This window comes from Fukomys damarensis, unplaced genomic scaffold (assembly GCF_012274545.1).
Source record: "Fukomys damarensis isolate Sample0158 unplaced genomic scaffold, DMR_v1.0_HiC HiC_scaffold_16, whole genome shotgun sequence".
Classification (NCBI taxonomy): Eukaryota; Metazoa; Chordata; class Mammalia; order Rodentia; family Bathyergidae; genus Fukomys; species Fukomys damarensis.
Genome location: NW_022900928.1, coordinates 45,338,891 through 45,362,353, shown reverse-complemented (window position 1 = coordinate 45,362,353; position 23,463 = coordinate 45,338,891). Strand labels below are relative to the sequence as shown.

The 23,463-nt window shown below is 40.0% G+C and overlaps 2 protein-coding genes across 2 annotated transcripts in view; both read right to left on the bottom strand.

The window, feature by feature from the left end:
* Positions 1-23,463, bottom strand: part of Amotl1 (angiomotin like 1) — a 130,083-nt gene that overhangs the window by 106,012 nt on the left and 608 nt on the right. The gene's annotated exons all lie outside the window — the stretch shown is intronic.
* On the bottom strand, positions 4,064-4,419 carry LOC104868810 (ubiquitin-conjugating enzyme E2 D3-like). The gene has a single exon (XM_033764292.1). The coding sequence runs from the start codon at positions 4,397-4,399 to the stop codon at positions 4,064-4,066; it is 336 nt and encodes a 111-aa protein (XP_033620183.1). The 5' UTR covers positions 4,400-4,419.

Below are 23,463 nucleotides of genomic sequence, written 5' to 3'. Positions count from 1 at the left end.
TCAGCCTCCAGCCACCCCGCCCGGGCCCGCGAATTGCAAGGCTGAGATTGTCTGAGCTCGAGCTGACGTGTCTCCCTGAGACTTCGGAGGGCAACAGCCTCGATCGATTTGGCACCAGCCGCGTTTTAATTCATGCCTCACCAGTTTTCCTTCCTTAGATTTTCTCTTCACCAGTTCCACCAGGCCAGTTCCTATCTAGTTCTGGTTCCAGATTTGTCCCCATAACCCAGGTTAGGTTCTGCTTAGCATGAGGTTTTTGGTTTTTGTTTACTTGTTTGTTTGTTTTAGTGAAATTTCCGGGTAGAAAGTGACCGCATTTTTCCCCACCTCAACATTTCTGAAGCCCCAGTGCCTCCACCAGGAGCTGGGGTTGGGTGACAAGCTGCTAGGTACTCTGCTGGCAAAAGGGCCAAAACACATTATTCAGCCACAGCTGCAAAGCCAACCTCAGGTGGCCACAAATCCTACCACTGTCCCACTGCCGTTATCTGTGCTAGTAGAGAAAAAGAACGTGACTGTGGGAAAATGTTTCTGATTCTACTCCACCTCTTAAATCTGGCTGCACTAAGCAACACTCCTCACCCACCTTATAGTGGATTATACTGGCTGTCCTCCCGACGACGTCTGCTCTGAGTGCCAGAATCTGTTCCGAGGCACTTTTGCCTGACTTTATGGGGTAGTTCTGTTGCTCAGTTGAAAGGAAGCCAGGTAAGGTGCAGTTACTGCCCACCGTGTGAGCAGGAGAGCCAGGGCGCACCATTCCTCTTTATCTTGAATTCCTCTCCTCTCTGCATTCTCACTAGGCCAGGAATCCAGGATTCTTCCCTGCATTGTGACAATTCCCTAACTGACTTGCCTGCAATTTTACCCCTCCAGTCAATTCTGGTGGATTTGTGTGTCCTGCCTGCCTGTTCTGATTCCCCTAACGGCACTCTTGTTCAGTAACCTCTGTTCTCCAGATAGAGCTCAAAATACAATCACTTAACAATTATTTATGAAATACCTATTCCGTTTAAAGTCACCCACCCCAATACTTAACAGCATACAAGTGAAACTCGGAGCAGCTCACCAGTCCTTGCAGATATGTTACCCATTTAAGAAAACAAGCCAGGCACAACTGGAAAGCAACAACGCAGGAGGTGGCTGAGAGAGACAGCAAGAAGGAGGAGGTTTCTGCAGCAGAAAGGAGAGCCTGGGAAGGAAGTGGTGATCTGATAAGGCAGGAAGAGAAAGGGGCAGCAGTGGGCAAGCACAGGCTGAGCCAAGTGGGAGCTGACAAGGTCTGAGTGCTTGGGAAGAAAAGGCAAACAAAGGGGAAGGATTTTTACTAGAAAGGAGGAAAGCACATGGGAAAGGCAGAAAAATTAAATCACAAAAATGTAGGTCTGGTAAGAATAGAAAAAATGTATTAATCAAATCTTGCATTTGGCTGATGAGAAAACTTGGGTCCTCTTGTTGAAGGACTGGTTCCCAATGTTACAGTACAAATGTAGTGGGAAAGCCAGGTAGAATTGACTTCCATCAATATGTTTTATTACATATTGTAAACCCAGTGTGGCAATTTAGGAGTCGAGAATATATCCCACAGGCAATGAGAGAACTGCGGATTTACTGACTCACCTAGTATTTGTATGGATTTAATATAGACTGAGAAGAGTTCATGAATAGAAAAAGAGAAAAAGAAGGAAGCTGAATTACATACTACAATCCCCTCTCCTAGGTGCCATCCTGTAACCTAGGAGGCAGCAGAGTTTATCATCATTACCTCTAGAACAAAACAGGCATCGACTGAATCACAGCTCAGCCACTCTCTGTGTGACCTTGGAGGAGTCATCCTACTTCTCTAAAACTTATCATCTTCTATTGTAAGATGATGAACACAGCCACAAGTCTCCTAGATGGTTGTAATGACTGAATAGAGTAACAAATGTAAAATGCTTAGTACAGTGAATTTAAGTACTCAACATATATTTGCTAGGAGTATTTCAACTAATCTCTCAATAGCCCTGTGACAATCTCAGTTAGTTTCAGGAAGCAATGACTTGAGGTTGGGATAAAGAAACAGAAAGAAACAGAAAGATAGCATATCTTAGAAGATACCAAATACTAAGAAGCAAGATAACAATTCTTTGAAGCAAGATTTCATTCTTCTTGACTATTATCAACAAATCAAACAGTAACAAATGCTGGTAAGGCTTGGGTGAGGGGCGTCTGCATTGCTGGTGGGAATGTAAACTAGTATATCCCCTATGGAGACCATTATGGAGATTCCTCAAAAACTAAAGCTAGAAATTCCATTTGACCCAGCTATTCCCCTTCTAGGTATCTTTCCAAGACACTTAAAGACATCATATTACAGACATGCATACTTGTGTTTATAGCAGCACAATTCATAATAGCTAAATTTTGGAAGTGGCCTAAATGTCCATCAACAGATGAATGCGTAAAGGAAATGTGATAGGACACACTTGAGTTTATAGTTTCTCTGGTGTGAAAAACTAAAATTATAAATAAGGGTCAAATTGTATAATTAATAGTGTGAAATAGGAAGAAAATGGCTAAAGGGGAAATGGGAGGGGGAGGCGAAAGGAAATAAGGGGAAAGGAAAAAATGGAAACAAAGTCTTTGTAAATAGGGAAGGGTGAAGAGGGTGAAGGGAGGGCAGGGGTATGGGGAAAAATAGGAACCAAGATAAATCATGTAAAGGTACATCCCTATGATAAATGTAACTGTATCTTTTGCTTTAAATATAATAATAAACTCAGTGGAAAAAAATAAAGGAAATGTGACATTTATACACAATTGAGTACTACTCTGCCATACAGAAAGATAAGTTTGAGTCATTTGTAGAAAATGGATGTACCTTAAGACCATAATGTTAAGTGAAATAAATCAAGACACACAAGGTTAAATATTGCATAGTTTGTCTTATACGAGAAATCTAAATTATAAAGAGCAAAATCAAAAGTGATAGGAAATAGGAAGATAAGTCTTTTGCAAAAGGGAAGGGGACCAAGAGATGGAAGGAGAAAGAAGGGAGAGAAATGGCATGAAAAAAATAATATTAAGATGTGTTGTATACATCTACCAACTTCCCACAAGGAATGTAATAATGATGAACTGCAAACATGTACCAATAAAATTTTTTTAAGGATTTCATTTTTTTTGGTTATGAAACTTTATTCAAGAAAAATAAATCAATTACTAGCAGAGCTATTAGTTGATCACTCATCTACTTGACAACTTGCATCATTTACTCAGTGCTATATTAAACAGTGTATTGAAAGATAGATTAGCTAAAAGCGCCAAGCCTCCCAACAATTTAGATGAAAATTAACAAGTGTTTTGAGATCCTAGTTTGGAATGCAAAGGGTGTTTGAGTTCCCATTTCCATTCTCTGTAGAACAAGAACAGGTCATTGACATGCACAAACTACATCACATTTTCTGTTCTGCCCATGCTCTAAATTTAATACCAATTCTCCAGCCACATCAGTTATGAGCATAAAGTATATCATGTGACCTCAAATCGTGAACAGTGGAAGGCTTAACAAGAATGGATGCTGCTAGAATAATGTTGCTTCCTTGTCATGAAACCAAACATCCATCTCCCCACTCAGTTGGCTCTTTGGCAGTTAGAGCTGTGAGGAATGGTTTAGACTCAAAACCAAGTCACAGTGAAGACTTGGCCACATAATACACATGCTCCACTTTAAAAAAAACTCTGAATCTTGGGCAACTGTTCTCTTATAACTACTTTACAGTTTTTTGTTTTCTGGTACTAGGGATCCAACTTGTGACCTTGCACTTATGAGGTAGGTGGCGGCAGAACTATGCTAATTCCCTGGCCCTGCTTTACGGTTTCTATAAGCAGTTATTGTCCAAAGCTGGAAGAATTTAAATCTCAGATGAGCATGTGTATGAATGGAGGGAGATAAACAAAAAATAAAATTTAAAAAAATGAGGTCTGACAGGGGAGCAGCCGGATAAGAAAATCAAAAAAGAAACAGCAGTTTAAAATTTATTCCAGCTATAATGCAGGTTATTCTGATTTTAAGGTAGCATTACATGGTGTACTTCTGAGTCCATTCTTGTGCTATTCTGTTGTACTTGTCTCTGTCTGCTTTATAGATCCATGCAATCTCTGGCACTAGGGGGTCATCTGGGTTTGGATCACATAGCAGTGAACAAATGGATAAAAGAACTTTAGAAATAGTTAAAGCCGGAGACCACTGTGATCTTAGAATATCAAGACAAATGTTGTCATTACTGTTAATATTTGGACGATAAATTCTTGTTGTAAATAAATGCACCTTAGGTGATTTGAAGGGGTCTTGTGTAGGAAAATGAGTTGTCAAAAAGAATACACCACCTTGATATGGGCTGTCATTAGGTCCCATAATTGTGGCTTACCAATGGAATGTCACCCCCAACTGGGCCTGCAGAACATTGTGCTGCTCATGGGCCAAATCACTAAGTTCCTTATTAATCAGCTTCAGCGTCACTGTCCGTGCTGTCCAGGCCCTCGGTGTCTGCGTGTGCTCGGTCCGCCACGTCTGAATGGTCCTTGGCTCCCAGAGGCTCAGACAGGGCCCTTCACTACGCCTACTGGACAGAGAACGCGCCCGCCGGGCAGGTCATGGGCCGTGGGAGGGCAGCGGAAACCAAGGATTTCATTCTTGTCATTGACTAGATGGTTATCTTGGGGAAAGAACGAAGTAATCTAGTTAACTGAATTTGAGCCCAAGTCACAGGGCAATATGTTCCTTACTTGGAAGAATGGGTCACTGGACCAACAATGGAGAAGAGGAAGTAATGGAAGAAAGATGTTGAATGTTCTGGGTAAGAACTTGAGGATAGATTTTTTACAAAAAGAATGATGGAGCTGTGAAGATCAGTTCACGTGATTTCCCAGGATGAGAAATGTGGAAAGAAAAACACGAAGAGCTGAGGAAGCTTAAGGGCATGGAAGCAAGAAAATGTTAAGATATTGGTTCCTCTCTCTGATGCTGTAGATCCCTAGACCTCCTATAAAGTGCTAGGCCTCTCTATAGGCATAGGGATCTTCTGACTCAACCAGGCAGATCTAGCCTGCACTCCCTAAATGGTTATCAAGTAATCAAATTCATAAAAGCTAAGGAGGAAGGTAATGCTAGATGCTAATGTTTCCCCTTCCCATGGCTTAATTTCCTCAGTTGTTAATAATCCCAACACCAGATTCAGAAAATAAATACTGTTGTACATCAAAAACATCTGAATCAATTGTCCAGAAACTAAGGCCCAAAAATAAGACTTCAGTTATGACTAGCAAGAGGTTATCGATAACATTTTACAGCATATTTTATGGCAGCTTCTGATCCTGGTTTAAGCCAAATACAAACAAGACACACTTTCAAATAAAAACTGAATGTGGCTTTACCAGCAGTAAGGTCTGCAGTCTGTGCTCTTTTGGATCTATACTCTTGCTTCAATGGTCAGCAACCTTTCTCAAATGACCCAACATTGTTTCTAACCCCTAGGGGAGCTAGAAAGGTAAGAGGCCTCTTTGAGGACACTTTGGAACAGGTCAGAGAGCAGTCTTTAACTGAAAACAAGACAGGTAGGAGGATGCTCCCAAAAAGCACAGAGACAGAAAGAGGAGTGAAGGAACAGGAGCATCTGGATGGAGGTGCATTAGCCGAGCCACAGAGCAAGCCCTGACCTTGAGTCCCACTTGGTTCCACCTGTTTCCAGACATGGAGAGTAACAGTGCAAACCTCCTCTTCCTCTCCTACAAAGCCAGAATAATGGCAGTTATACCCAAGGTTTATTGTAAGAATTAAATGAGACAGCACACAAGGGGCAGTCAGAAAATACAGTGATTAATTTCTTTAAGTTCTTTCCAGTAAAAGGCACAGTGCCATTAGTACCCCTCAAAATATTCTTCCTCCCCTCAAATGCATTTCTTTGAAGCGAAGGATTTGGTGAGATTAGTAACAATGTATCTTTTACTATATCATATCTGTGTTATTTTTATTTATTTATTTTTGTTTTTTGATACAGGATCTTGCTATGCAGTTCAGGCTGGCCTTGAACTCACTACATAGTCCAAGATGGCCTCAAACTCATATCAATCCTCCTGACTCAGGCTTCCGAGTGCTGGGATTACAGGCTTGAGCCACCACAGCTGGCTCATACCTTTTTAAAATGTAAACATCTGCTATATTTTTGGATTATATATATCAAGAGCTGGGCACATTTTAGGAATTCAGGAAAAGCTAGAAACCCTACCCCTTTCCTCCAGTATTGTGAAATATCAAGGACATTAAAATACCATTATTAAAATGTAAATCTCCTTCTCCCACTTTCTCAGTGCCCACCCACCTAAACACACACTTACAAGCTCTTACAAGCTAATAATTTGATGAAGGGGCCCTAAAAATGGTTCTGAGTTTGCTAGAAGAGAGAAAGTGAACAGCGAAGGGAGAGTGAACGGACACAACCACCAAAGGAACAGCTGCTGGGCAGCCTTTCCTAGCGAGGATCACTACAGTTAGTAGGTCACTATTAAGGGCTGTTGGGTGAACTGACCACTGATTGAGTGGAGTGAGGCTGCCTTAATCAAAATGCTGTCTTGCTTCCAGAAGAAAGGATATTTCAAAAGTTCAAGTTCTGTAGTGATTTCTAAAGTGTGATCTATGAATGGAAGCACATAAAAATTTGAATTCCTCATATCCCTCATCCAAATCTCAGAAGGGTAAGTGTCCGAGAGCCCACTCTGAGTGATTCCTAGCACAATGACATTTTCCACTGACTTGCTGGGGTCATGTGCTCTTGCATCTCTCTTTCAGAACCATTTACTGCATCAGAGTTTAATAGGCTAAAGGTAAAGATGACCTTGGAAATATTAGAGTTAAAAGCAAAGCATCATGGAAGCACCGAGGAGTGATTTTGCACAGAGGAAAAAGACAGATTCCAGGAAACCCAGGTGCTGAGAGGGGAGGGTGTCTCCAGCAAAAGCATGGACAGTAGAAAGAAAAGCACGCACTGCTGTGCTTCTCAACGCTTGTTCTTTCAAGTTCTTCATTTTGTAAACAAAATGGTCACATCAACACCAGATTTGATAAACCCCTGTACAGTAATCCCCCCTTATCTGTAGTTTTGCTTTCTATGATTTTAATTAACCTAGTCAATTGCAGCCCAAAAATATTAAATAGAAATTCCAGAAATAAAAATTTCACTAGCTTCATATTACATACACTTCTGAATATCAGGATGAAATCTCAAGCTGCCCCGTTTTGTCCCATTAGGGATGTGAAACATCTCTGTCCAGAGTATCCATGCTGCAGATATTACCCACCCATTACTATGTACAGTAAAATATATGAAATAGAGACAGAACTACATTCATGTAACTTTTATTACAGTATATTATGCCAACTGTTCTATTATTATTGTTGTTGATCTCTTATATGCCTAATATATAAACTTTATCATATGAATGTATGTATAAAAAAACATGTAGAGTTTAGTATTATCTGCACTTATCAGGCATCCACTGGCCACCTTGGAAACTGTCTTCCTTGGATACAGGAACATTATTATATTATCATCATGCAAGTAGATATTTTCTAAAATTTTCTTTCAATTTTCTGTTTTACAAAGACAATAGTTGGGCTTTTTTTCTGCTTATTTTCCTATATAAAATCATGTTCTTTATTTAGCTTTTTCACATAATACATGCCTCCTCTGGAGATTCTGACACATGCCCCGCCCCCATCTTGCAAAATGTTGACAGTGGCATAATTCAGGAACGCTAGGAGTGCTGAGAGCAGAGGGTATGGGGAATGCATCATTGGCAGGGGTGGGGACAAGAGATGAGCCCTTGACATGGCCAAAGAGTGGAAGAGTGAAAACAAAAGGGGAGTACAACATGCGTGGTGGATGTAAAGACACACAGGCAAGACACCTCTGTAGTTGTGGAAATATTAGGTGCCCACGGACATGGATGAGGAAACTGCTCCCCGGAAAAATTACATCTAAGAAAATGGATCATTTGGAAACTCTACTCCATGGAAAGCTTACCTAAGGATTCTGTGTCAATCATGAAAACATTTCCCAGGAAATATTTAGTAAGTACCTAAAAGGGCCACGCTCTGTGCTACCATCCTACCTATACAAGAGCATGCCTTAGTTTTTAAACTATGTATCTGAAACCTGTTTTTCTGGATGTTTTTGGTTTCACACCCATAGTGACACATCAGTGTCATATTGCTTCATTCTTCTCTTATAAGCATTATTACCTAGTATGTACAAACATATAATTTTATATAAAATATGAGATATAAAAGGTAGATATGATCATGTAGAAAAGTGCAGCTATATCAAACAAACAGGTAAGAAAGAAGAGTAAAGACAATGGCCCCAAACAAACTAGGGATCAGATCCTAAATAAGACAGGGTAACCATGAATATAAAGATAAATATTCAATAAATGATCATTGTTGTGATTATTATTTGCCACTGTTACTACAGAAAACTTGGAAATACTGAAAGCTCGTAATACTTTTTCTTGGTACCGGGGATCAAACTCAGAGCCTTGCACTTTCGAGACAGGCAGTGGAAACACTGAGCTAAATCTCTGGCCCAATAATTTTTGATTGATTGGTTAATTTAGTATTTCTTAACCTTGGGCACTTGCTGATGTTAGAGGTGACAATATTTTGTTATGAGGACTTTCTCTGTGGACTGGGGATAACCTCTACCCACTAGATGCTGGTAGCAACCACCCTCAGTTATGAAAATAACAAAAAAATCTCCAGATATTACCAAATATCCCTTAGGATACTAAAATGCTTCTGAATGAGAATTACTGAGCTGGTTGATTAATTGGCTGGTTGGTGCTGTCAATCTAACCATATTGATCATTCTGTTAAGTTGTTCATTTGATCCAATTGCGCATTAATAGGAAGTTTTGTTTACCCTACAATATATCACGTGATAATTGCTCTCTTGTTCTCTTTTCATGATAAAAAGCTAATCACGTTTTCTTCTTTTATTTCCACCAATGATATAGACATGTTTTTGTTTCTAAAATTGGAAACATACTGAGTTTCTGGAACAACAACTATGGAAAGCCATGATTAAAATGAAGATTTTCACAATAACTGGAAACTTAGATCAGAATGTTTGCACTGAAGGATTATAAGTTATTGCAATCACCATTTTGCTTTTTTTTTCTCATTGAGTTTATTGGTACATTTTAGGTGTACAGTACATTTACTTTCATCATTGGGCTCTCGTACCTTTACATGACAGGTCTTGGTTCTCATTTTTCCCCTTACCCCTGCCCTCCCTTCACCTCCTCCTCCCTTCCCTATTTACAAAAACTTTATTTCTATTTTTTCACTTTCTCATATTTTTTTCTTTTCCCTTATCACCATTTTGAACAGAATGCTTGGGTGTTTTATTCTGAAAACATGTCTTTTCATAGCCAGAAAGAATAGTGAAAGGAAAGGCCCCTCCATGACATGTACAGCAATTCCAGTTCTTCTTTTCAGAATGTGCTCTACAGACCAGCAGGTCTTATAGTTGAAAATCCAATGACACATAAATGAGGAAATCACCACCATTCCTAATGTCTCCAACCACTGGGGATGGCTCAACTCAGGAGAAAAACTCACATTATACCATGAACTCAGAAGGGGTAAGGAGGGAATTAAAATTCACATACTAAATATTAGAAATAACTGGAAAATTTAAGCACTAGACAACAAAATTAATGAAAGCATGACAGAGTCTGAAAGAAGATAGAGCTAGACAAGAGTTGCGATGGTTCATTCATTCACTCATCTGATCATTTTGCCATTCATCAAAGATTATGACTTTACTGATAAGGAAGGTACTCTGCTAGGTGCTAATACCCTGGAATGGGCTCAGTCTTATGTGTAAATAAGTCTATAATTACAAGTTGGGCTGTATGTGATAAAGAAAAGGTGAAGGTGCAATAATAAGTGGACTAACAATTACAAAGTAAGGTCTATACTACGTGGATTTCACATTAAAAAGAAGATTGAAAAGCTACATCATTAAGTGACCAATTTGGGATAAATGATAAGAAAAGGGTTAAGTGGAAATGACCTGAAAGTAAATTCCACAGTCTATGTCTTTGGTCACAATATCTACCTAAAAGATGAGCTCTCTCTAGAGGCATCCTCCGGGTCCTAGTAAAACAGGGGAAATCCAGGATTCTCTGTGCCATCAGGGCAGTGGTTCCTAAATTTGAGAGGCTTCATCTAAATGTCTTTAAAGCACAGGTGCTGGGCTTCACTGCAGAGCTTCCCACTCAGAAGGTCTGGGTGGGGCACAAGAATTTGCATTTCTCACAAGTTTCCACATGATGCCCATGCTGCTTATTCACAGACTACACTTTAAAAACCATTGGTGTAAGATATGTGGGGACCCATAATTCCATGTTCTCCGAATCCCAAATATGAACTATATTACACTTGTAACATACGTTCTGTTTTTAAACCACTGGAGTTGGTTTCCTCTCTGTCAGAGGCAGTTAAGTATTTTCAAAAACAGTCTTGGCAGTCAGCTAGGCCTGGGGTCAACTCACTGTCTGCCACTTATTAGTTATATAATGATGCCAAATTGCTTCCCTTTTCCAAACTTCAGATTTTTCCACTTCATACTATGTAGTGGCTACAATAATATGTACCTCACAGGGTTGTGAGAGATTCATTAATCACATGAAAGGAATCGTATAATGTTTAGCATGCAGCACATGCGCTAAAACTATTAGCCATTGTTTTTAACCTGTTAAGACATTTTCTTACCAAACATTGCCAGTTTATAATTTAAATTCTGCTAAGGCAGAATGTTTTTAACATGTTTTCTTTTTGCTTACATTTCTTGAGTTTTGGATAGATGCAGGAAATATGAATGATGGACATACTGACTTGAGCTCTTCACCCCTCCACCCTCACAAGTAGGGAAAATATCTCAAGACAGATTAATAGACAAAATGGAAAAAGTGGGCTAGGTTAGGTATTTGAGATAAGTTAGTAAAGAATTAAAAGAGAATTAATTCACAGACTGATGTTAATTTGGGGAAGGGACTAAACCCAAGGGATCTGATGACCCCACGAGGCCAACTATTGGCTAACCTCATTATGAAGTCCAGTTTTCAGGCCAAGTTTTAAGCCCAACATTTCTCAACTAAAAGACACTCAGATGACACTGTGGGAGTAAATGGAACAACCAGAGCACACCCACACGGAGAAAGATTGAGACAAGATATCATAGCCAGTTTCAGATATTTCAAGAGCTTTCAGAAAGGAAGAACAGATTAATTTTATTTTGCTTCATGACACTCCAGTGCAGTGTCTTATAAACAGCAGTTGGCAACCCATCATGGGTCATGAAATCAAGTTAATATGATCAGCACTGTAAATAAATGAAATAGAACATAGCAGAAAATGCAGACCATTTAAGAAGGGCAATTATGGGCTGGGGATTTAGCTCAGTGGCACTTTGTCTGTCTTGCAAGAGCAAGGTACTGAGTTCGAGCCCCAGTATCCCCCCTAAAAAGGGGTAATTGCTCTTTAATGAAACTTCTATTATTGTTACAACAATAGCTATAATTTGTATGTGTAAGTCCAAATATAAAATGCACCTTTCATTGGGTTATTGTAACAATAAAAGTTTGAAAGCTCCAGAAAACAAAACAGGGATAATCAGGGGCAAAAACCAGGAAGTTGGGTTTCAGCTCCCTACAAAGAAAGCTTTATAAAAATGATCACACTCATACTTTTTGCATGTGTTACTGTTTTTAGGTCTAAAACCACCCCCACCCCCAAAGATTCATGTGTTTGGAAGGTGATTGGATTATGGGGAATTATACTTTTCAGTGGATTCATCCAGGAAGGGTGTGTTCTTTTACCCAGCTCCTCCTTTTCTACTCAATTTTCTCTGAGGTTCCTGGTTGCCATGGGGTAAACACCTCTCCCTTGCCATGCCCTTCTGCTATGCCATTTCTGCTGGGAGGCCAACCAACAATAGATTGACAAAAAAAGAAAAAGACCAAAACTATTGACCCAAATTAAATTTCTCCCTCTTTAAATTGTGGCTGTGGGGTGTTTTGTCCTAATGAAGGGGAAGTGACCAATACAGTATAATATGCCCCAACTATTTCAAGTGATATATTTATACTTTAAAAAATCAAATTTAAGTATATATTCTGTGCTTTAATTTGCTAAGTCTGGAAAATACTTACCTACCTATACTGGGTTATATCTTTAACACTGGTTAGAAGATCCCTCATTTTCTCATTTGGTAAACAGTATGAAATATCAGCTGCAAGAAGCTAATAGTAGAGGCCAGGGATTTAGCTCAATGGTTCCACCACCTGCCTTGCAAGCACAAGGACCAGAGTTTGATCCCTGGTACCACACACACAAGAAGAAGAGGAAGAGGAAGAGGAAGAAGAAACTATAAGTATGGTATAACAGCATGGTCTTACTGAATCCTACCAAGCCAAATGGAAGGGTCCTTTTAAGAGTGGGACAAACAGACTCTGTGAAACATCAGGACATCCACACAGCATTTGAAGAAGTAGGTAACGAGGGAGAAAATCAGTTTCATTGATTGATGCTCCATTATTCCTCCATTCAGTTACTCAGTTATTCAGGCCATAGAAGAACAGCTCACCATGGATGCTACCACCTGTCCCAAGGCACACATGATGCTGCTCATCCCTATACCTTCACTCTTGATGGTAACTGTGAAGGATGGGTCTCATCCAGCCTGGGCTCCCCTTGACCTCCATGGTGAGTCAGTTTCCTCTTCACCGGGATCTCATGCCTGCTTGCACTCATCAGAATAACAAAAATAAACAGAGTCTCTCAGGGAGTGCTTACCATGTGCTACATACTTTACATATATGTATTAACTCAGCTCCCCCCCAGTAGCCCTACAAAGTAGGTACAGTAATGCATCACTTACCAGTAAAGATGCATTCTAAGAAGCGTGTTGTTAGGGATTTCACCATGTGGATCCCATAGAGTGTACTTACTCACACCTACATTGTATAATCTACTACACACCTGGGCTATATGTTCCTAGACCATACTCCTTACTCTACTGAATATCGTGGGAAGCTGTAACATAGTGCTAAGTATCTGTGAACCTAAAAGTATCTAAACAGGAATGTTTATATCAGCATTACCACACAATAGGAATTTTCAGCTCCTTTATAATCTTACGGGACCACCATTGTATATGTGCTCAGTATGGAGCACATGACAATGTTTGCATTCTGATGCCACAAGTGGGGAAATAGAAGCCCAAAGGGATTAGGTAATCTGTCCAAGGTCACGCAGCCACTTAATGCCCATTGGCTGAAATCAGAGTCCCACATGATACATTTTTCTGATAATGAGCATTTCTCCCCCAGTTAGGTTGTCAGTTCTTTGAGGAAAGGATTGTGTCTCATTCACCCTTGTGTCCCTGAGCTTTGTGTCACTTGCAGTGTGTGGTGTGTTATAGGCAATATTGTACATGAGTCAGCTTAAGGTTTTGCAGTCTAATAGTCCTAGTTACATATTATGGTTCTGCTAAGAATCTGAGGCGTTTCGGTACCACTGTCTTGCTCTGAAATTAAGGATGATAGTTAAGAATTCTAACAATAGAAAGGCTGGAGATGTAAGTCAGAGGTACAGCACTTTCCTGGATGTATAAAGCCCTGGGTTCAATACTCAGAACCACAAAAAACAAATCACAGCAGTAGAAAAGAAAGGACTGAATTCAAGTCCTGGCTCTACAAATTAGGGTAAATTACTGGCATAAATATTTTAAGTTTTAGAGAGTTTTTATCCAGTATATTGGAATGTAGAGAAAATAAACCTCATAATATAGGCAATTGAACAAAGTTTTATTTTAAGAGAGTTATTTAAAGGAAAATTTAGTCTTTGCAGTATTTACACCACACCAAAAGATCTCCTAGAAAAGGAAATAAATATAGATAAATGAGAAGGCTGGGAATGAGGGATCAAGATTACCATGTTCAGTTGTATAGGCTGTTCACTGAGTAAGGCTGGTCTAAGGACAGGATTTAGGGCCTAAAACCTACCTTTCACTCTACTCACTAAATTGAGAACTCTGCTCCTGCTCTGGACAGGATATCCCTTCCTAATCTACTCGATGGCACTTATTTGGTCTTGAGGTGGCTCTGGCCTTGCACTTTTATAGCTGGTTTCCTTTTTTCTTTTCTCTTTTAATTCCATTAGATGAACAGAATAGGGGAGGAAAATAATGGACTTCCAGGAAAGAAGTCATACTTGAAAGTGATGAGGGAAAGCAAGGGAAAAGAGGAAAGCAGTAAAATGAGAATAATATTAAATGCGGGTCATTTATTAGGCATTGTTCTAAGTGCTTTTAGTGTGCTGATTCATTTGGTCCTAATCACACTCCTACAGGGTGGCAGGACCACTGGGGGGTGGAGGTCTGTCAGGGACATAAAACTGCCTACCACAGTCCTTAGTCCATCACACAGATTCACAATATGGAAGGGAAAAAGACGGCTTTTAGAGTCAAAGGAAAACATTTTTTTTTTTACAAGGGGAAAATTTAAGGTGTGTGAAGGACGAATCACAAGAGCAACACTAAAGGACATTTCTTTATGGCCAACAGTCAGTAAATAGCAGGCCTGCGGGGAGAGAAGCAAGTTGACAAGTGCAGCAGCAGGCCACCAGCAAGCTGTCCCCACACCACCGACGTGATGCTTTCCTCAGGGTTCATTCTAAACGTGGTTCTGCTCCCACAGTTACCCATTCTGTTATTTTAAGAACCTGGAGTTTCCTTACAATATTTATTACTATACTGTGACCTGAAAAGATGAGAATAATATTGCTACCAGCTGTAGTCAATAATCCTGCCAAAGTTAGATTTGAGAGTACAGTGGCCTCAGGGAAAAGATAATTAAGCAGAAAAAAAAATATATATAGCATTAGAATAGCTACTTGTATGTGCTATTTGATGAATATTCATGTCTAGTGATCGTGTAAGGAATGTATTTTAGCCAACAGCAGACAGCAAGAGACAACAAAACCATCCCTGAACATCTGTTTCCCCCATTTTTCCAAGGAACATTCTTTTTTTATCCCCTTTATAATTTGACCTGTTCCATTTTCTGGCAGAGAGCCTCAGGAAGGCAAGCACTGCCTTTTCTGACTGTATTGCAATTTAAGATGGAAGAAGGAAGGAGAGAGCAAGAGGAAGAAAAGGAAGAGAATTACTTGAGAAAAGAGGCAGAGAGATACAGTTCAGGGCAGAGAGCAAGAAGAGCTGTGAAATTGGAAATGTGGGGAACAGTGAGAAAGAGAGAGAGTGAGCGTAAACAAATGATATCAAATCAAGTTAATGTATCCACCCTGGGAAAAACTAATTTGAAGTGTTTGAGACAGATAAACAGAACAGGACACATTCCAGAATGATCATGTGGTAAGAATGTGATCGAGAAACAATACTCATAGTAATCCTGAAAAGATCAAGTTGCTTATTCCTCAACATTTCGAGGGGAATCATACTTGTGTTTAAAATTCAGGAATTTGAATATTTTCTTCCTACTTCCCAATATCTATCATCTATTTCAGTCCTTATTTACCCTTTTGTTTTCTCACATAAATAGAAACAATGTACTGTTTAAACATGTGTGTCTGATTTATATCTCTTAGAAGTATGGTCTTGAACAAGGTAGGGGGAGGAAGGGAAAAGGGAGAAAAGAATAGAAGGGACAAATGGAAACAAAGCTTATGTAAATAAGGAGGAAAAGGGTTGAAGGGAGGGGAGGGGATTGGAGAAAAAAAGAATCAAAATATATTATGTACAGATACAAATTCCCTATGATGAATGTGATCATTATGTATGTCAAAAGTGTACTAATAAATTAATTTTAAAAACATATGAAGCAATGAATAGCCACAATTCTGTTTATTTCTAGTAGATATACCTATTAGGCAAGAAAAACGCCCTTTGTTTCTCAGACTCTCTGTCTGTCTGTCTGTCTGTCTCTCTCTCTCCATAATTCCATACTTCTTCCTTCCTCTCTTTTCTTTATTACCAAGGTAGATAACCATTTATTTCATAGAATCTGTTGTTATTTCCCTCTTCCTACTCCATTCTGTCTCCCAACTAGAATGACCCAAAATAAAGCTTCACCTCCTGAGCAAGACATAGTGTCACAGTGTCGCTTTGCAAACAAAGTTTAGGGGATGGTAGTTCACTTTACACCCACACCTGAGTCCACCTGCCCTCCTCTGTGCTCCCACACTTTGCCAGACTCTCATAACCTGCTCTACAGTGTGCTGTTACAACGATTTGGTTCCCTTTGAAATGGGTCAGCACCACCAGGAACCTTGGAAGGGTTCATGTTCAAGGAACTCTGAGAAGAAAGAGCAGGAATTAAATGAAGAAAACTTAGAGGAGCTTTGACAGTTGTTGGTAGTTGTTGCTTTAGATCCTGCTTTGAAAAATTTCTCTGGAGTACACTGATGATTATTAAGTAGTCTAAAGAAAATACAATATATACAATTACCATTCATTTATTTATTGAGCAAACATTCCAGAACACCCATGAATGACCAGGCTCTTGGCTAGAAAAGCCATCCCTCTGTCCCCTTGGGAAACTACTTCCAGGACCACCTCCCAGGATACCATAATCCACAGATGCTCAAGTCCCTTATATGAAGTGTTATAGTAGCTGTATATAACTTATGTATTTCCTCCCACAAACTTTAAATAATCTCTAGTTTACTTATAATACCTAATACAATGTAAATACTACACTACCAGTTATTATACTGTATTGTTTAGGGAATAATGAAAAAATATATACATGCTCAGTTCAGACATAATTTTGTAGTTAAAAAATATTTTCCATCCTCATTTGGTTGAATTTGCAGATGCAGATCCCATGGTACAAATGGCCAAATGTACTCTTACATATAATTTGCTCAATCCACAACAAAATCTCCACCAGAGGAAGGCAACTTGTGTATTCTCCTCTCAAGGACATACAGACTGTCTCTAAAACCCCAGATTCTATGTCAAATCTAAGCCTCTAATTAGCTGTGTGACATTAGGTACAACTTCTCTAAGCCCTTGTTTTCTCTTTTATACAATGAAAATAACTCCATTTGTTTCACTGACTTGATCTGAAGATGAAATGGGCCCAAAAGATCAATCATGGAAGAGAAGAGTAGCTGAGATTTAGGGAACTGTAACAATGTGGAACTTTTCCTTGGTTGTTTTGTTTGAGCCAGGAGGCTGGACCACACCCTTGTGGTTGGGTGAGGTTTCCTGTGAAGGGAATTAAACTTTCCACTGTCAATCATCCTAAGAAAAAGTTAAACTGGAATGAAAACTCTTTCCCTCAGAAGCTATGTTTGCGCCCCAGGAGCAGGATGGCAGGACAGATAGATTCCCAAGCAGTGGAGAAATTTGGGGTCCATCTGGAGTGGGGTGAATACCCTTGGCCATTTGAAGGCCACTTGAGCTAGGCAGGTCATCAAGGGGAATCCCACATCCCAGGGTGAGTCTGGCCTCATGCAGCAATGAGAAGGACCTGGGCCTATTCTGAGGCTGCAAGAGGATCCAGAAGAGTACTGTCCTCATCCTTGAGGGAACAGAGTGTAGGCCACTGAGAAACCAGCCAGGCTATCAGCAAGCCAAGGCCAAGCCTACAGGTTTCGGTGTGAGCAGGGGAACAGCAGCAATGGCCAGCTTTGTATGGCTGCAACTTTCTGCCTAAGAGTGAAGGTGGGACATTTATCATGGTGTTCATCAGTCTCGGTAAAGTGCATGTGAATTCCTGCTCCCCTAGCTAGAGGCTAGAAGAGCCAAGACTGTGCTTGCAAAGAAGCATCCCCTGAGAATTCTTGGACATTAAGTTGGAGAGCAGCCTTAAAGAAAGTCTTGATTTCATAGACTTTGACTGAATCTTTGGAAATTCTTATATTTGTATAACATGATTTACATCTCAAGTTGATAAATTGAGTATACATGTATAAAGTTCTGGGTACAAAGTAGATACATAGTAAACCTGGTTCCATTCTCCTTATTCATCTCCATATAAATGGGAGGGAGGAAAATTCAGATATATGATGAATTTGATTAGAAACAGATGTGTTCTCAACTCTTGGGTCTTGACACATTCTCCTGATAAAGGGTGGGGAAGAAGCAGTAAGTAACCATATTATTTAGTATAAATGTCAAGAATTAAATCTTTCAGAAAGTTTTGATGATGCCTGAAGGTATCAGAACATCTGCCAAAGGACATTAAGACATCGAATGGTGCTGACTGTTCCTCACCTCCATAGTCAGAGATTGGTGCTGTTCTCATTTCCATTGTATCAGTCAAGGCTCTTTCAGGATATGGACAATATGCTCAAAAGGAGTGATACTCTAGAGTCCAACAAAAGGTCTACTTGCAAATCGTGATGTTTCCCAGTTAAGGGCAAATGAGTAATGAAAGAACCTGAGCCCCCCCCCAGAAGAAGGTGAAGCTGCAGACACAGGAGCCTGGGGCTCTCAATGACCATGTAGAACACAGCCCTCTAATAGCCCAACAGTAGACTACAACAGAACAAGAAACATGGCTTTGAAAAGGAAGGAGAAAAGAAATACACACAAGCTTTATTGTATTAAGCCACTGACCTTTGGATGAAGTCCATCCTGAGAAAGACATAAACGCTATTATCCAGAGCTGCAGTCTCATTTCTTATTTTAGGAAATGGGGGAGGAATTAGCAAACATGTAAGTTATTATTTTAAAGAAGTTACACAAATGTTATCATATTGTTCTGATAAGGCTCATATATTCTTCTAAAAATGAGGAAGGCAAGAATAAGACAAGAAAATCCTTTCTCATGATATATTGGTCTTGAGGGAGTTAACCCTGTTGGCTCTCAAGAATGCTGTCTCCTGAGACACTCCTCTTCTGGCCCTAAGAGGGTAGTTCACAGGGTCTGGGCAAAAAAAAAAAAAAAAAAGCAGCATTCAGGCATGGAAGAGGGTCCAGCAATCCCAAAGGGCAACAAATTAGGAAAAGTTAAGGAAAGAGGGACCCATTTGTTTATGGGTGAAGCAAGCGGTTTTTCTCTTATTCTGTTTAATGTCCAATAAAATGAGCCAATATTACCCTATACTAAAAGTTCAAAGTCTTAAAACAAATAGGAAAGATAGAAAATAAACTGAATAAACCAAAGGAATGAACACATCAAATGATCCTGCCCCCGGGCAGTGTTACAAACGTTGGAAGGTCAATCTTAGAGATATCTAACTATAGCAGGAAAAAGCATGTCAAGGCTGCCTCTCTCATTCACTCGTTCAGTGACCATTTGCTGAAGATTTACAGGTGCTACCTGTTGGCTACAATCTAGCACCGAGGCCTATAACTTTGATTACACATTAGAATCACCTGAGATGGCATTTTTAACACCGATTCTTGTGTCCCGACACTCAGGATTCTAATGGAATCTAAGATTGGGGTCTGGTCTCAAGACTTTTAAAAATACCTCCTGATTTTAATGTTTAGCCAACATTGAGGACCACAAGGAGGATGTGCTACATGGGCCTAATGTTGAAGGATGGGAGGGAGCAAGCCAGGTGAGAAGGGAGAAGAGGGACGGACAGATGGGCAGAGAGAACAAAGCTAAATTTACAGAACTGCCTCAGAATAACTCAAAGGACATTGTGCACAGGGATGATACAGATAATGCAGGTCCTATTTCATTAAACCAAGTATCTACAGTCCAGGAAGAGAGCAGGAAGAGAGCAGACAATAGAGTTTATTAAATAGGCATGGTCACATCTGGATTCATCCCACCTCTCCATGCATTCTTTCTAATTACTCACCTTTAAACAGGACTGCAGAAATGCTATGGGAAAGTGCAGGCTCTGCATTCTCAGAAAATGATCCCACCTTAGAAAAGATGTGTTCCATGATTCTCCATCACAGCAGCCTTCAATGCAGCATTCATTCAGAGACAAACTCCTTTTTCTACTGCTTTTTTAAAAAACTCCCATTTTGGGGCTTAATGTCATTATATAATCTTGCTGTAACTCTGAGAATCAACTCCCCTCCTAGGAGCTTTTCATATATTATTAGGACAGTGACATAAAAATTTAGAGGTGAAATACACTTCCAGTCATGAAGCAAGAAAGTAGTAGGACTGTCATCAAAGACCTCAGATGGAAAACCATGCCACACGCTGCTCCTGGAGCAAGTCACAAGATAATTCAGCTGACCTGATCACTATCTTCACCTATCTGTATTTTTAGAGACAAGGTAAGTTTCAGAAAAGCTTTCAGAAATAAAAATACTTTGGCTACTGGTTGGGACATGTGATTAAAGCAATAAAATCCTTAAAGTATGGTAAATACATGTCTTTAAATGAATAATAACAATAAAATACAAGCACTTCCTCAATTCCAAGCACACTCAATACAGGCTACTAGGATACACAGACAATTCATCACATCTATACAAGGTCCTAATTAGGTGGACAAAATAACCGAGAAGCAGAGCAGTTGAGTCACATATTGAAGATTGCAAGTAAGTTCAGTGATAGAATTCAAACTAAGATTTTAGAACCTCTGTCATGTGACACAATAAGAAACACTAGTTAGACCTTCATTCCAAGTTGCAGACACAGAGAGCCTAAAACGCTTATCACTTTCTTAGTGGTAAGTATGATTAGAGCATCTTTTGATATAATATTTGGTTTTTTGTCCCTAGGTCTTGGCACAGAGCTCCTAAAACCTTTGTAAGTGACAGGAGTGTTTTATTCTTTTAGTTCATAATAATCCCATTTCAACCACATGTTCATTTATGCTAATGAGATGAATGGCAGCTGAAAGTCTCCATATAGCAGGATGAGGGCTGGTTGCCAGCAGAAGAAATCTTGTTAATGGAAGTTTGTAATTTTCAGCTAGATACTAACTGTTTCCAAACCTGATTTCTAAGGAGTTGAAAGGGCTTGGGTCCAAAATAACTATCAATGGCCAATGTTCAATTAATTGGGTCTTTATATGGAGCCTAAATGGAGAGTTTTGGAGAGTTTCTGACATGTGTACATCCGCATGTTACAAGAGTAGTATGCCCCAGTTCTACAAAGACAGAAACTCCTTTGCTTGGGACCCTTTGAGACCTTGCCCTATATATCTATTCATCTAACTATTCATTCGTGTCCTTTATAATACCTTTATCATAACCTAGCAGATATCAGTAAAGAGTTTCCCCGAGTTCTGTGAGCCATTACTGCAAACTATTGAACTGGAAGGAAAGGGTGCAGGAGCCTCAGAACTGTAACTAAATAGGACAGAAGTGTGGAGAAGGTAGAGAATCACCACTTGCCCTTGGCGTCTACAGGAAGGAGCAGCTTTGTGTGACTGAGCCCCTAATCTGTGGACTCTGTATTAGCTCTGGGTAATGTCAGTTTAATTACATTGTAAGGTACCCAACAGATGAGGGCATAGAGTTGGACAATTGTTTGGTGTGCAAAACCCACACATTGGGTATCAGCAGGGTTGTGAAGAGAGAAACAGCTTTCCTTTAGCTTCTTTCTCCTCTTACACCCTAGCCAAGGCTGAGCCTCTCTGCATGTGTGCCCCAGAAAGAATGGCTGCTTGGCAAGCTCACCAACTGCAGGAAGCGGTATGTTTCCTGCTGTGTGGCTACGAACAGAAACAAAAACTATCATGCTTTTTTCCAACAGAGAAATGTAAACTCCATCTTTGACCTGAATGCCATAGAAGCAATGCAGAATCATCCACAGCACTGCTCCCTCAGACTAACCCTTCAGGCACGCCATGTACATGAACAGAGTGGCACATGAACATAAACAATGAACACCTGATGACCTCCTTTGGCTCATGAGTCCATACAGCGTCTTAGGAGGCTAGGACTGGAGGATACCTAAGAAGTCATCTGGTACAGCCAAAACCAACAAATCTCTTATTTACAAACCACCCAGCGGTATTTTGTTACAGCCGTCCTGTCTAAGACATATTCTCATCTCCCCTTGAGAAACTGGGCTTCTTCCACTTTCTGGACTGAACAGAAAAAAATGTCACTTTCTTAATGTGTATTGCTAACTTTCAGAGCTCTGCTTACATATCAGTGCCTCAGCTTGGGGGAGCAGGCGGTCCAGTCAAACCCAGCAGGAGACATAGAGATGCAAAAGGGTTAAACACCTGGGCCTTGCTTGGTACATTAATCACTGAACTCAAACCATTCAGCAGTTAGAGTTTGCTTTCTTGGAGCATGCAGTGCCCATCTTGCTATTGCTTATGTTTATCTTTAAGAGGACCAAATACTTCTGTCATACCAAGCATGTCAATGCTCATGTCATCAGTACCTAATTACATGTGTGTGAAGAAGATCACCAAGGCCCTGCCTTCTAATATATCACTTCACACAAAGCCATAGTTTAGATGCTATTTTCATTTCATAAGAGGATTCATCACAGTGTACCTATAAACGCTAGCTTTGCTCATGTATTTAACCTAGGATCCATTTACAGACATAGGATTGCCTCACATCTGTCAGAAGTGCATTTTCTGAATAAACAAGGTACTCTTCCCTACCTCATAATGCCATTCTTGATTCACATCTATTTTGATTCACTAGAAATGGATGAAAGTCATTGCTGAGGTGGAATTTTACTTCCACTTGTGTAGCCTTGATAAGGTCATATATCCTAGGACATGAAGCTGACCACAAACAAAGTGCACAACACTGAGAATATTACTGTAGTAAACATTTTCAAACTGCTTTCTGCAGAAAATTTCTCTTTTCCTTTACTGTCAACTTGCACCTTTAGAGAAAACACCAGTACCAAAACTAAATAAAAAAACATCTTTTTGTTTCATGATGGGAAGGACATTTGATTAGAGGACATTCAGGACAGTTAACAGACTAGGTAGCCGCTAAGGAAACTAACCTGATAGCAGAAAAAAGGAAAAGAACCTGAACACTGGACCTCCAAGTGAGACTGGGTGTCAAGAATGCATAGTATGATCCTGATCGAGCAAATTTCTGCCTCTCCACATAGGAAGATCTGTTTCTGACAAGTATCACAATTCACCTTTTACAAATCTTCTCTTACTGAAACAGGAGGACGGAATGTCCTATTCCAAAACAACTTCAGGTTAAATGTGAGGGACACCCCCTCCCCGTCCTGTAATTTAATGACTACACCGGCCGTTTTTGGCAGTGGACTTCATTAAATCCAGCTGGCTATCCATGCGCTGCTCTTACTGTTCTTGGCAAGACAGAGTCAGTCACCCCTTCCAGCCTGGAAGGGCTCCGCTTGCTCAAGGAAGTGCCAGGTATGGAAGTTTGCGGTGACGCATTCCTTCCGGCAGCACCACTGATTTATGTGCCCGCGCGCGCGCGCGCGCGCGCGCGCATACACACACAC